The sequence below is a fragment of the Epinephelus lanceolatus genome, chromosome 10 (assembly GCF_041903045.1).
Source record: "Epinephelus lanceolatus isolate andai-2023 chromosome 10, ASM4190304v1, whole genome shotgun sequence".
NCBI classification, from domain to species: Eukaryota; Metazoa; Chordata; class Actinopteri; order Perciformes; family Serranidae; genus Epinephelus; species Epinephelus lanceolatus.
In genome coordinates this window covers 33,918,726-33,932,239 of record NC_135743.1, presented here as the reverse complement: position 1 = coordinate 33,932,239, position 13,514 = coordinate 33,918,726, and the positions used below count along the sequence as shown (strand labels likewise).

Below are 13,514 nucleotides of genomic sequence, written 5' to 3'. Positions count from 1 at the left end.
TCAGACACATGCATTACAAGGAGACAGGGGACCAACGATGGCCCTGATTTATACCATGACTCTCCATATCAAATTTTTGGACGACATGAGATGGACAAGATGCTTAACAAAAAAAGACATTTTCCTCACAGAAGCACTGATGAAATGGAAACGTCTTAAAACTTTACAACGGGATAAAGGTTTGTGGCAATAATGTAACGTTCTATGACTTCTCCATAGTTTTACAATTGTATTTTTTTTTTTAAATAAAAGTGCTACTGTGACTGAAAAAATGTTAGTAGTTAGTAGTTCTTCAGTTTTTCCTACAAAATATAAATCTAATGCAATAAATGTGCTCAACAAGTTGTAAAATATGTTCTGGTGTTGCAAAATTCCCAGACTTCATAAGATTTATCAAATTTGCAGACTTTGCCTGCTATATATTTTTCTTAATCTTAAGCCAGTGTGGCAATCTCATAGGAGAGGTAACTTCTTTACTTTTTGTTGCCAGAAGGACACTGTGAAATCCCAGCAATTTCAAAGCAATGCAAATCGCCAAACCAAATGTTTTCACCAATTCAAATTACTTTATTTTCCTTAAAAACCACAGATCCACTATATTAGTACAATAAGGTTCAGTTCATGTCAAACTAGATAAAGATTAAAGCAGAGCTGGACACATTCAATCAAAAGGTAACAGCACAGAAAGGCAGACAGTCATGAATTCAAAATACTATGAAAGTTTTCCCCAGTATACAACTCTTATTTAGGAGGAAATCAAATTATGTGCATAATATTGACGCCAAAGTAGAGTTTCACCATATAGAGTGGATCAAGTCATTTTTTCCCTTGCAACAAAATGAAGTTTCCCAATGCAGAGGTGCTGTAACAGTCTGTCAGCTGGAAGACACAGGGGGACATGGAGCCCATCTGGATGCTGCTTCCTGATTGGATGGTCAACAAAGTGTCTTTTCCTGGCCGTTCTCCACTGATTGATGAATGAAGGGGAAAAGGAGAGAGCGTGGAGTTCAGGGCTACCAGAAGTCGGCTCTGGAAGAGGAGAGAGGTTTAGTAAGTTAGAGGGAATAACTTGGCGGTCCACAGTGGATGGCAGATGAGGAGGAAAAGTAGAGCTGGATGGAGATGGAGAACAGTGAGGATGAGAGGTGACGTGTTGGATTCAATTAAATATTTTATTAATGGCTCCTTCGTCTTATTAATCAAGACCAACGTTTTAATGGCCTTAACTCTGACTTAGATGACACTGACAATTAAAAAGGGATTACGAAAGAGTCTGGCAGGCAGTCCGTCCCATCTCAAAAGATTATTCAACACTTATGCAACCAATGAAAGACAATAACATACCTACAGAATGAGAGCGCAGTATGAGGTTACACAAGTAAATTGGGCACATCGATGACATGTAAGCCCTGTTAACACTTTGCTTTAAATCAGTCTTGGGTGGTCTGATTACAAGTCGGCAGCTCTAAATACAGGTGTGAATACACCCAAAACAGATGCTTTACAAACCTTAAAACAGTCAACCTTCACATTGGGTGCCAGAGTGGTCCCAGTTGTGCTTATTAGGAGACAGGTCTCTCCTACCACTAGATATATCCAAACTAAAATTTACACTTGCATTGGCAGGCTTCATTGGCGCTTCAAGGACTGTTCTCTGCCATTGGAAGAGTCAGACAATGCCTGGCTTTGATGAATGGTTAAAATTAATGACATTTCTTCTTTTAAACCTTTACTCACACGGACTAATAATTACCAGGAAAGTTTTGTGAAGTCTGGTCTCACTTTTTAATGTGCATAAAGAACGAAAGAGAATGGAATGAAAATATTCCTAACTTCCTAACTAAGATAAAGGAAACCTAAAATGTTGTCAATTCATTTTCCCTCCATCAACTAATCACTTCATCAGCTAATTGTTTAAGCTTGACCAATTCTCCCTCAACAGTCACACCTGAGTAGAATTGGTAAGATTTAATACAGCCTGACTTTAGGTAGCATGCTAGCTATGCTAAGCTTCATATGATATGGAGAAGAGATGGAAAAGTATGTTAGATGGATGTGTACTGTAATTTTGAATGCCTCGGTGAAAATAATAATACCAGTGTTGTTTGTAACTGAGAAATTTTCAATGGTAGTTTTAAAAAGTGCAACAGCGGTTCCATAAAAGTTGGGATGCTGAGTATTAAATGTAAATAAAAACAGAATGCAGTGATGTGCAAACCCTTGTTGACCTTAAGTCAACTGAATACAGTCCAAAGACAAGAAATTTAATGTTCAAACTGATAAAGTAATTTTGACTTTGATACCTGCAACATTTTCCAATAATGTTGGGACAGGGGCACGTTCACCAGTTTAACCAGTTTAGTTTTGAAAGTGAAATTCTTCCAATTTTGATAAAATTATGGTTTGTAGATGGTAAAATCCCTAAATTCTTTGCAACTGTTCATTGAGAAAGGTTCTTCTAAAATTGTTTGACTATTTGCCCACAGTTTTTCATAAAAGTGGTGAACCTTGCACCATCCTTGCTTGATAACAACTGAGCCTTCCGAGGATGCCCCTCTCAGACCCAATCACAATACTTTAATCTGTTACCAGTTAACCTGTTTACCTGAGGAATGTTCCAAACAGGTGTTTTTTGAGCATTCTACAAATTTCTCAGACTTTTGTTGCCCTCGTCAGTTTGAACATCTTATCTTTGGACTGTATTCAACTGAACACAGGTCAAACGGGACTTGCAAATAACTGCATTTTGTTTTTATCTATGATTCACACAGTGTCCCAACTTTTTGGGAATTGGGGTTATATTCTTCAGTACAGAAACTATGTTGATCCCCTCTTGTTTTCTGTTATCTTAATTTTTTTCTTAATTTCACAACTGTATTTGGTTTTTCCTTCTTGGGTGAATCATGTTGGCCTCTGGACATCATGTTATTTGACTCCCAGACACCAATATTATTATTACATTATTTACCGCAGGTGGCTAAACAGAAAGCCAGTGTTAGTTGTCCAAGATAGTGACAGTGCCCCCTAGCCATGAGGCAAATTTGTAGAACGCATTATGTTTTGAAGCACCCACACAGTTTTCTGTGTAGTTTGAGCCTCTTTACAAATTGCTACTGTAATCTTCTTAAGCTATATGGACATCTTGGCCAAATGCAAATGTAGATCTTGCCACAGATAAAATTCAATGCAAGCTGGGAGATACGATACAATCCCACTTTGTTACACCAGAGCTTCAATTCAGACGTACATGATACTATGTCTGAACAGGGCCCTGGAATATGCATTAGCCTGTGGTGTCTGGATAAGAATAAAATATATATGTCCAGTGAAAAATCATATCAGACAGCTAAGTAAAAGAGTGTGTAGGAAAAAAAGACAAAATGCAATTTAAATTTTCTCTCGAATTATGATTCTTTTGTACTGACGGCAGATCATAGTTAGATATCGTGTCTTCCTAACTACATTATGGGAATATATAATGCAGATTATAGGGCAATGGTTGACAGGTACTAATATACACTAAGTGTTTGAAAAATTACATAATGCCTCTTTGTCACTTTCCTTGAAAGGGAGCTGTCAGATCTTTCCTACCTGATGAGGGTTCAGTAGTTGATCATCCTCTTAATTGCTTCGAAGCACTTCCACTTGTCTGGGATGTAGAAGGGTTCAAAGATGTGAGGGAAGGGGGTGTCATAACCGCAGACCCTACTGATGGGAGCCTCCAGGTTGAGGAAGCATTCCTCCTGCAAGGAAAAAAACACCAAGGTGAGGGGGAAAAAAATACTCTCATTATTGGGTGAAAGCCGTCAGTGCTCAAACATAATTCATTCAGGCAGGGAAGCCAAGCCAACATGTTCAGACGGCAAAGGCTCCGATCCTTCAGTGTTTGAGGGAAAGATGAGGGTTCATATAGGCTGCTGCATGTCACGAGTATGTTCGATCTGGTTTACCACTTCTCAATGCTTTGGCATATCCAACACTATCAAAAGGGGATATGTGATACTGACTCGAACGGGCAAGTATAACATGGGTATTTCAAACAGCTTGACAACTTAATTTCATTTTTATTGCCATATCTGATTCATATGCTACAAGTAGAAATGGTTTATTCAGGCTCCTTCAGGGCAGGCAAGTGCTCAGGCAATTTGGCCAGAGTGCAAAACAAGCCATGACTCGTGTCTCTATACTGGCTTCTGACCTCTTCCCATGGAGACAAAGCAGAATGAAGTTGTCCAAAACACTCCAAATGGGACAAACCCCCTGATGAGTTAAACGAACACACTTGGACGTGTGCTCACAGATTTTTAGAAAAAGACCTGAAGTACCCTTTTGCAGCTGAAACTGCAAACCTGCAAACAACTCAAGCAACTAAAATAAAAGCATACGAGTTGACTTTGAGGAAGCTGCACAGCACCGTCTTTGCGTAACGCCTGTTTGTGCGCAGTCTGTCTCCGACAGAGATGCAGAACGGATTTTGACCTGTTTCTTGTGACACTGACAGCATCACAAACTCAGCCATCTATTTAATCCCACATTACGAACCCACCAATTGGCTGCCATGGATCAGCTCGGCATTTGGCAGGGCAGGACTTGTATGTTTCACACTATGTTTTTCATTTCTTATAAAACATCTGGCAGAGTCCAGGGGAAAGTCAGTCTTCATGAGGAGCCCTTTGTGTTTTGGTACTTTTACAGCCTGTAAAAATATAACACAACAAGAGAAAAAGAAGGAGAGAGACTGCAGCAGAAGTCTGTTGCTCTGTGTGCCTGTGGAGATTACATGGTACAGTGAGAACTTTCCCGCCTGCAGGACATGTCTTGGGTTGTATCATTAAATTCAAAGGATTGCCAAGTAGGACTACAAATCCAGAATGATCAAGTTTGGATGCAGGAAACAATAAATGAAACAGGAACGAGACCAAGAGTCTGCAGCCACGCTAGCTGCTCCACAAGGCTGCATTTAGGCACAGTGATGCTTTAAGCAAAATGCTTAAAACTCACCATACTAACATACTCACAATGACAACAGTAAAATGTTGATGTTTGGCAGGTATAATGTTTACTATGTTCACTGTCATAGTTCTGTGTGTTAGCACGCTAACATTTGCTTATTAACAATAAACACGAAGTACAGTTGAGGCAGGTGGTACTGCCTTTAGCTTTATTTATGCACCAGAGTACAGGACAAATGAAAAGTTATGGGATCATCAAAGATAAAAACTCATCCTGTGGGGAACATGAATGTAAGTACTGAATTTCCTGGGAATCCTTTCAGTGGTTGTTGGGACATTTCACTCAAAACCATAAATATCAACCTTACGGGACTGCAGGAGAAAAAGAGTCTGTAGGATTCATTATCTAGGAACCATGAATATCTGTACCTAATTTTGTGACAATGCATCTTATAGATGTTGAGATAATTCACTAGAAAGTGAAACATTTGACCTTCTGCTGGTGCAACATAAAAAGTGAGAGAACCAAAAAAAGTCATCAAGATTCATCCTCTGGGCACCATGATGCAAAGTGGACGAAAAAATCTGAAGGACATTTGAGGAGTATGGATGGTGATATATTAAGTTACCTGCAATTATTGGTTTAAAGTGGAAACAGACAACTTTTCAGCTTACAGTAACTGCGAAGAACTTACATCGATACTCTTTGGTAACTGCGGCTAGCGACCAATAGCTACCGGGGAAAACAAAAATGATATCCTCAGTCTGTTTGGTTGCACGATGGCTGATGCACTTCATTTTGAGCTGTAAATTGAACCTTCATTTCATGGGGAGATGGTACCCGGTGATGGAATTAATTGCATTGTAAATGCAGGCCTTATAGGGAACCAATCTAAGCAACAAGGTGTCATTATTCTATAGTCATTATATTGTGCAATCAACATTTACTTCATAATGATAAGTAAAAGATCTTTTTCCACATTAAAGATATACTATGCATACTGGATATACTGGATTAAAAAACAAAACAAAAAAAAAACAAAACAAAAAAAAACAAAAAACAATGCACAGACTCATACAGGAGTAATCCCTCTCGTCATCATTTAGGACCCACGAGAATGTGTGGTGGTATTTTTTTCTGCAGACACTCTGCCCGCTGCCCGTATTTTCTTATTTTCCTCTTATTGTCTGTGTTTGGGACATTCCTATGCATGCACCTCCACAGAGCTCAGATGATGTTGGGGCTTTATAAAATGGTTGCGACCAGATGCCAGAACGTAAGCAGCAGGCATCCAAAAGATAAGCACTGAAATGCCGAACGAGTGTGAATCTGAGGTTGGCTTTTACTTTTACTTTGACTGGTAAGCTTGCTCACAAACCGTCATTGACACTCCTTCATAGTATGGCTTTAAAATTGTCTTCCAATTGATTCTTTGACATAAAAAGCCCATCGACAGAGGCCAGCCCAGTGGTCATGAGGTCTTTCATTTTGGTGACTGAAGAATGAACTCCCCAGACTAAGTGGAGCTCCACCTGATCTGCTGTGCAGGGCTCTATGCTGCCGGCTCTACTATCTGCCTGGCAGCTGGGCTCCTGCACACTTGGACTTGATCGGTCTGCTCCACCCAGTTAATTAACTGTGATTAGCTGTAATGAATGTACACTGAGTGGAGACAACTAGTTTAACAAACCCGCCTTTCCTTTTCACTGCTCTGTTTCCTCCTTCCTTGTGGACTTCAGAATAACCTCAGACAGGCCCAGACAACAGCCACTGTACCCTTGGTGACATGAAAACACAATCTTTGCATTTTCCAATATTTTCTTCTTTAATGCATTTATTTCATGTGCTGACAAATGCCCATGGCCCTGGGGTCTTTGAAGTGCAGTGAGAGTCAGATGTGTATTACAAGTGAATGAGAATAGCGAAAAAAAAGCCAGGGGTTCTGGATTGTGGCTTTTGTTGCAGAATGATGCTATGTTATGTTTCAGATTACATAACATTCAGTAAGCTAAACCTTGACCTTGTCATTGGTTTCTTTGGGTCTTGATCTAAAGAAATGGAAATTAAATATATCAAAAAGTCTGATCTATACCCATGAAGCTACTGAAACAGTTCAGCGTTGTTATAAGGATCATTTAAACATGATTTATGCATGTCATAACTGGCACCAAGCTAAAAAAGCTAACAGGTTATTTCTTGGGCAAAGCTCAGTCTCATTTATTGGAAACCTACAGCCTTGGGAATGTTTAAGTTGAACAGGAGTGTACTTGAATAGACTGAGCCTGGAGCAAAGCTGGATGTCAACGTCTTTGAATTACTGACAGGCAGGGGGAAGGTCCAAACAACATTAGGCTCATATTAGGGTTTCGTCTTTTCAGGTCTAGATCAATCCATATTTTCATATTTCATTTTGCCTCTGTGCAGACTTGACTTAAAAGCTCCATTTCTTGACAGTATTTTTTTGAAAGCTTGACATGCAGTGAATGAACTTTTGTCCATGGTATATATGAAATGGTGGACACAGTGTAAATTTTGTTAAGGAAAAAACTATGTCCAAAAATGTTTATATGTTTGATAATAAAAACAATGACAAAATGTATGTTTTGTTCTCAGAAACCAGACAAGGCTGAACTCAAATGTTAGCGGAGGGCTATCATTTACAGTTTGACAATGACATTTACAATGAGAGGAAATGAGAAAAGTGATTAATTATTTTATAAAATGTATAAGAAAAATGTTTTTAAATAGGAAGCCTTGGGCTGTGCTTGCAATTATTTTCCAATGCTGAATGAGCGGTTTGAGATTGGGGTGCCAACAGGTTGATAAACACCAGTAAGTAGTCAGTGCCACGATGTCTCACTATTCTCCAAATCACTCACATCGGAGCAGAATTAGCCATCAGCGCGAATCATAACTGGCCAGTAAATAAGCAGCTGTGTTTGTCTGACTGTGGATGGTGGAGCTCTGAAATAGATTTGTGGAGTTTGTTGGTTGCAGCACTGGCTGTTTGCAGCGAGCTCTGCTTGTTAGCCCCTAAAGTGCAGCAAAACAAGCAGCCACCAGCTGCCGAACAAGGTCCAGTTTAATCACCAACCCTATGAGAAGTTTAAATCTCCAGACCAACATGTTGCATATTTATAAAGAATTCAGCTGAAATAAAAATTATTTTTCTGCTTCTTTATAGTGAGATCGATAAGTCAGATTTTACAGTGAACCTGGGTACAAATCCTAGTTGTCTCAAATTAGTTTAAAATTAAAAGCTTTATAAATGATGATCACTGAGTGTGTGCTCGTAAATTATTGTTGAAACCCGTCAAAAAATCTGCTGGCGAAAAATAGGTTTCTAAATGTGTAGAAATTATTTGTAGTTCTAGAAAAAAATACATCTAAATCAAATTTAAACACAAATACAGAGAAAACACATTTTGACAAAAAGACAAAAATAATTAACGTTGACAATATTGTAATGACTTTTTGTCCACTAAAAGGTTCTGAGTTGTTGTCGGCTAAAACTGAACCAAAGCTAAGGGAAGCTAACGGATAAGAATTAGTAAAATGTGAAAAGCTATTCATAATTTTTAGTCTAAAGACTAAATAAAAAAAAAAAGAAAAGTCAAAATTAACATTTCTGATGAACCCTGAAGAGGAAAATACAAACCTTTCCTACCACCGACTCAAAATAACACAAGGTACTTTTCTTTCCTTTCATTGATGAAAAGTGACAATTAGATTATCCGTGACCATCGAGATTACAGCCTCAGGATCTATTCTCTGTTCGACTTCAGACTACCAGTCAGACAGTGCCAGGGAGTTTGCTCTTTTGTCTGGATCACATCTGTAATCTCCTCTAAATACATTTACTGGAAGTGGGAGAAAAGCACAGTAGTCTGCCTGCCACCACAGCTGGACAGAGAATGGCCACACAACTCAGATTTCATTCAAATCAGTGTTTATCTTTTGGGAAGTGCATCATTATATGTAATATACTTAAATACCAGAATAAAAATATGTCATCCTGGCAGTGCCAAAACACTTGCACCCTGCAGTGGTGCTGGATTTAAAAATACTTCACAGTGGGGGCTTAGACTTTCAGTGATGATATTGTGTCTCCTGTCACACAAAAATCAGAGTTTGTCAGAAACACCCACAGATTGGGGGTTGCAGTCAGACAGGAGTAGGAAAGTGCCAATATCACTTGCTATTACCAGCAAGGAAAGACAATGCCAGGGCCACAAACCAGCTTGATTTCAAGTAAGAACAGGCCAAGACTAGTTATAATTCTTTGATGTGTTTCTAAACTTGTAATGGCTGTTGGGCTCGTCTGACTGAGTAGCCATGAGGCCTGGGGGAGTCATGCCCACCATCTCGTTCTCTATCAGTGGATACCCGAAAGTGCCTTCAAAGGACTATTTACACTCATCACTTAGGCCATCGGAATGGTCAGCTAATATATCTTTTCTTATCTTCATAAAACCTGCACCAACATGCTAACAGTAAAATGTTATATGCCCATGTATGTCAGTAAAGCTGAAGCCAACAGAGTGCAGCTTAGATGGCTCATCTTTGATGTCTGTTGGGTCTGACAATGTTCTTCGGAGTCTGACTATATAGGGCTAACCTAGCAGAGTCTGAATTGTCATAAAAACTACAGTATAATGTACAGTGAAACCTACAGAGGATACCATAAAACAAGTCTCAGATGGGGGTGTAATAGCTTGGAGTGTTGGCTCTATGACCAACAGGGTTCCTACACAGTATGGGAAACTATGGAATTTGATTTTAGTAATTTCCAGGTTTGGATAAATATGGAAAAAGGAAAAGAGAATATGGAAAAATATTTGTGTTTCCAGATTACTTCCCCCTGTTCTGTTTTCTAAAATATGAAATCGAGAATCTTGAAAAATAAACTGCTGTTACAAGCAGAGTGTTTTATAGGATGTTTGGAGCAGGCAGCCAATGCAGCAAAAATGTTTACCGCTGTGTGAGAGAATGCTGGCAAGAGCAAGCTTTATGTTGTCAAAAGCAAGGCAAGAAATACGGAATGCAACTGAACCCGCACTCCCACAAAGAACTGCTTCTTTGACTGTACGTCACAGCCTTTAAAACAGCTCTGCCCGAATGGCCTTACAACTGTAGGCTACCAAATCCATATATCTGTGTACAAATCAGTTTGAAAGAAAATACAGCAATATCTTTAAACTATATTACGTCTCATTTATAAATAAGAACCTAAAATGAGTTGAAAAAAGTTCAATAATATAATCTTCACAGCGTTTGTGTAGCCTTGTTCATTTACTGTGTCCATGGAAATAACAACCATAAATGTATGGTTTCCTTATACGGAAAAATTTGATTACTTATCTGATGACTACATCAATGCATCACTCATTAATGTCCAGTTCAGACAAGCTTAAAATATGGGGGGAACAATAATATAATATTATTTATTTAAAGGAGAAGTCCAGTATTTTGCACTTTGAGCCCCATTTCTGGGTTGTTTATGATGAAATAGAGTGGCTAAGACCAAAACAATGATGATCGCTTATTTTCTGAGAATTTGGCTTTCCCCTGCCTGGCTTAACAGTGATGCCTATGGCCATGTGTGAACCTGTCCTAAAACCACCCTAAACGTTCATTTTCAAAGCCATGAAACTCAGTGGTCAGTGGTGTTCGTTGATGTTTTGACATAAAAATTGTAGCAAAATGTGGTTTCCATCTGCGTTTTCGCTATTCATCTCGATTTTGGAACTATTTTTTCAGCTGCCTCACACCCGTGTGTAAACTTCCGCTTGATCGTTCGTTTGACCCTGAAGCATTATACACTCCAGCCCACTTGATGGTGATAATGCTCCTTTACGTGGGTGTCGCCAACCGGCAGGAAACCATTGCAATGTAATGGGACAGCAGAAGAAGAAGGTTGGCATTGTGTTTAAAGGCATCATACTGCAAAGGTCGTTTACAAGCGAGTAGTCCATTGTGCAGTTGTTTAAACTTATTACAAAACTTTTTCATTCGTTCTCGTTCTTCCTCCAGGAGCGCACACAGCACTATTAAGCTGGCACTTTCGCTGAGCTAAAAGACCACAATGACTACAACCTTGTCGTAAACAACCCCCTTTCTGTCTCCGGTGGTCGATTACTACCAATGGACAATGAGGCTTCTATAGAAAACCAATGGGGTAGACTTTTTTCCCCGGCTCTTGCTCAGTGGTAGCCATGGCAACATCTACCCCTCGCTGGCAAGTCAGCATCTGAAATCCCTCGCTCCGAAGGGCTAGTTTCATACCCACTACCCCTCGTTATGCCCCCTACCCCTACATGCAAAAAGGAATTGGGACACCACTACCCCTCGCGGGAATGCGCAAATGTAGGGGGAGAGCCAAGTGGTAGGGCTAAGGGGGGGTATTGGGACGGGCCCCAAATGTCAAGTAAATCATCACAAAAATCACAGTTTGCTATGATTTTTATGTCAGAACGTCAACGAACACCACTGACCACTCGGTGAGTTTCAAGGCTTTGAAAACAAATGTTTAGGGTGGATTTAAGACAGGTTCACACATGGCCATAGGCAGCAATGTTAAGCCAGGCAGGGGAAAGCCAAATTCTCCGAAAATGAGCAATCGTCACTATTTTGGTCTTAGCCACTCTATTTCATAATAAACAACCCGGAAATGGGGTGCAAAGTGCAAAATACCGGACTTCTCCTTTAATATGGTCTTAAACAATTTGTAGGCGCACGTAGCTACAAAACTTTTGGCATTTGTTTTGGGCAATATAATAGAATACATAGTCAGAATGTAACATACATGTAATACCATTTATGCACATAATAAACATGTTGTGATTTGTACTCAGATGTCAAATATGATCTGAAAGTCTAAAGCAGTGTTCACATGGGACTTTATTTTTTTCACTGTCGCTCGGTTCAGCCCTTTGATATCGCTTCATCGCTCAGTTGCAATCGCTTGTCAATGTTCATTAAAAGTATAGCTGCAAATTAAAAGCAACAATAAATGTAAAAACACAAAGAGACAATACATCTGTGATCAGTTCCCTAATTTAACTTTAATAATTTTTTTTAATAATTATAAAAAGCCGACAAATAGTGTTAATTAATTGACATGAGACATTGGAGAGGTTGTCAGTCCTATTCTATAGTCTGTAATATTTTTTTTTATTTTATCATAACCTCTCGGAAATTACTCAAAAATGCATTCATTGTGTGCTTCTGAGCACACAGGCAGCATAAACAATGAAGTTACATATCATGGTCTGGCAGATCGTTGTGCCGCTTGGATGCAGTTGACAGTGACAGTTTTTTCAGCAGCCATTTTTCTTCCTACCAATAACCTATGGTTGAGGCAACTCCAGCTCCAACTCCGCTCACATGCTCTGACTCAGGCATCAGAGCCTCTGAGCTACAGCAATAGATGCATTGGTGCTGTCCGTGGTGCTTTATACTAGGACCGCCAGGATTACAGTGCCCCTCCAAGTGCCGCATTCCTGCCGGCTGGCGCGGTCACTGTTGAGATTACATTCGTTTTTTATTATTAACAAAATGTTTTTTTATTGACAGTATGAATGGTTTTGTTTTCAAATAAATATTTGGAAATGAAAATGTATGCTTTGGTGTACTTTTACAGAGTTTTGCAATATGTATAGCCTACCTGTATGTATCACAATGTACAATTTCAGTCGGAGGTATAAATGCTCAGAAGTCCAGTGTGTTTCATTTTTGTAACTTAAAGGCTTCAGAAAACATACAAGACACATTTTTAGGAAAAGTCATAGGAAGAGAAGCTTGTAGGTTTTATCTAAACAGAGTTATTTGCATTATAAAAACCGTTGTGGCGGTTCTAGGACAAGTGCATTTACATTGATGACTTCCATAGAATAAAACGAGAAATTGGAGAAGATTGAAAAAATTGTTAAAATTAAATTAGGGAACTGATCACAGATGCATTGTGTCTGTGTGTTTTTACATCTATTGTTGCTTTTAATTTGCAGCTATACTTTTAATGAAGCTGACATGTCATGACAGTCAAGCCCCCCCCCCCCTCGCTCTGTCGCTCGGAGATTGAGTGATTTTTCTCCCGGGCGAATATATGCTCAATCACCCGTTTGCATTGACTTTGTATGTAAACTCTAGCAACAAAAAAACAGGTCCGGTGTGAACACACCTTAAGAGTTTAATTATGGAAAAGGATGGAATTTTGGAATGCCAATTGTGGATAAACCCTGTACCCAGTTTTTACTTACTTGTTCATAGTGTTCATTATTTGAATACCAGCTTGGATTCCAGAATTTATTGTACATTAACATAAAAACACAACAACACCATACTCACCACTCTGCTGTGAGTTTCTTTTCTTCACAGAAAAGCTGTTGTATGATACTGTTTTCTAATAGCATTAATATTCTTCAAACCTTTTCACAGAAACAAACCCCAATATATATGACTGTGTCTTAGTCAGATGCCCCATATTACAACCAGATGTATTTACAGTACAAATAACTTTGTATTGTGGTGTTACCTTTCAAAAGAGACCAAAAACATGCATG

General features: G+C 39.1%; 1 protein-coding gene across 1 annotated transcript in view; it reads right to left on the bottom strand.

Annotated features, from left to right (window-relative positions):
• Positions 1 to 544: 544 nt before the first annotated feature.
• bckdhb (branched chain keto acid dehydrogenase E1 subunit beta) overlaps positions 545 to 13,514 on the bottom strand; it is a 71,530-nt gene continuing 58,560 nt past the window's right edge. The window contains exons 10-11 of the mRNA XM_033639803.2: positions 3,592 to 3,743; positions 545 to 1,029 (exon numbers count right to left, since the gene is read on the bottom strand). Of these exons, the coding sequence (XP_033495694.1) occupies positions 3,603 to 3,743 (141 nt within the window). The 3' untranslated portion in view covers positions 545 to 1,029; positions 3,592 to 3,602. The remainder of the gene's footprint in view (positions 1,030 to 3,591; positions 3,744 to 13,514) is intronic.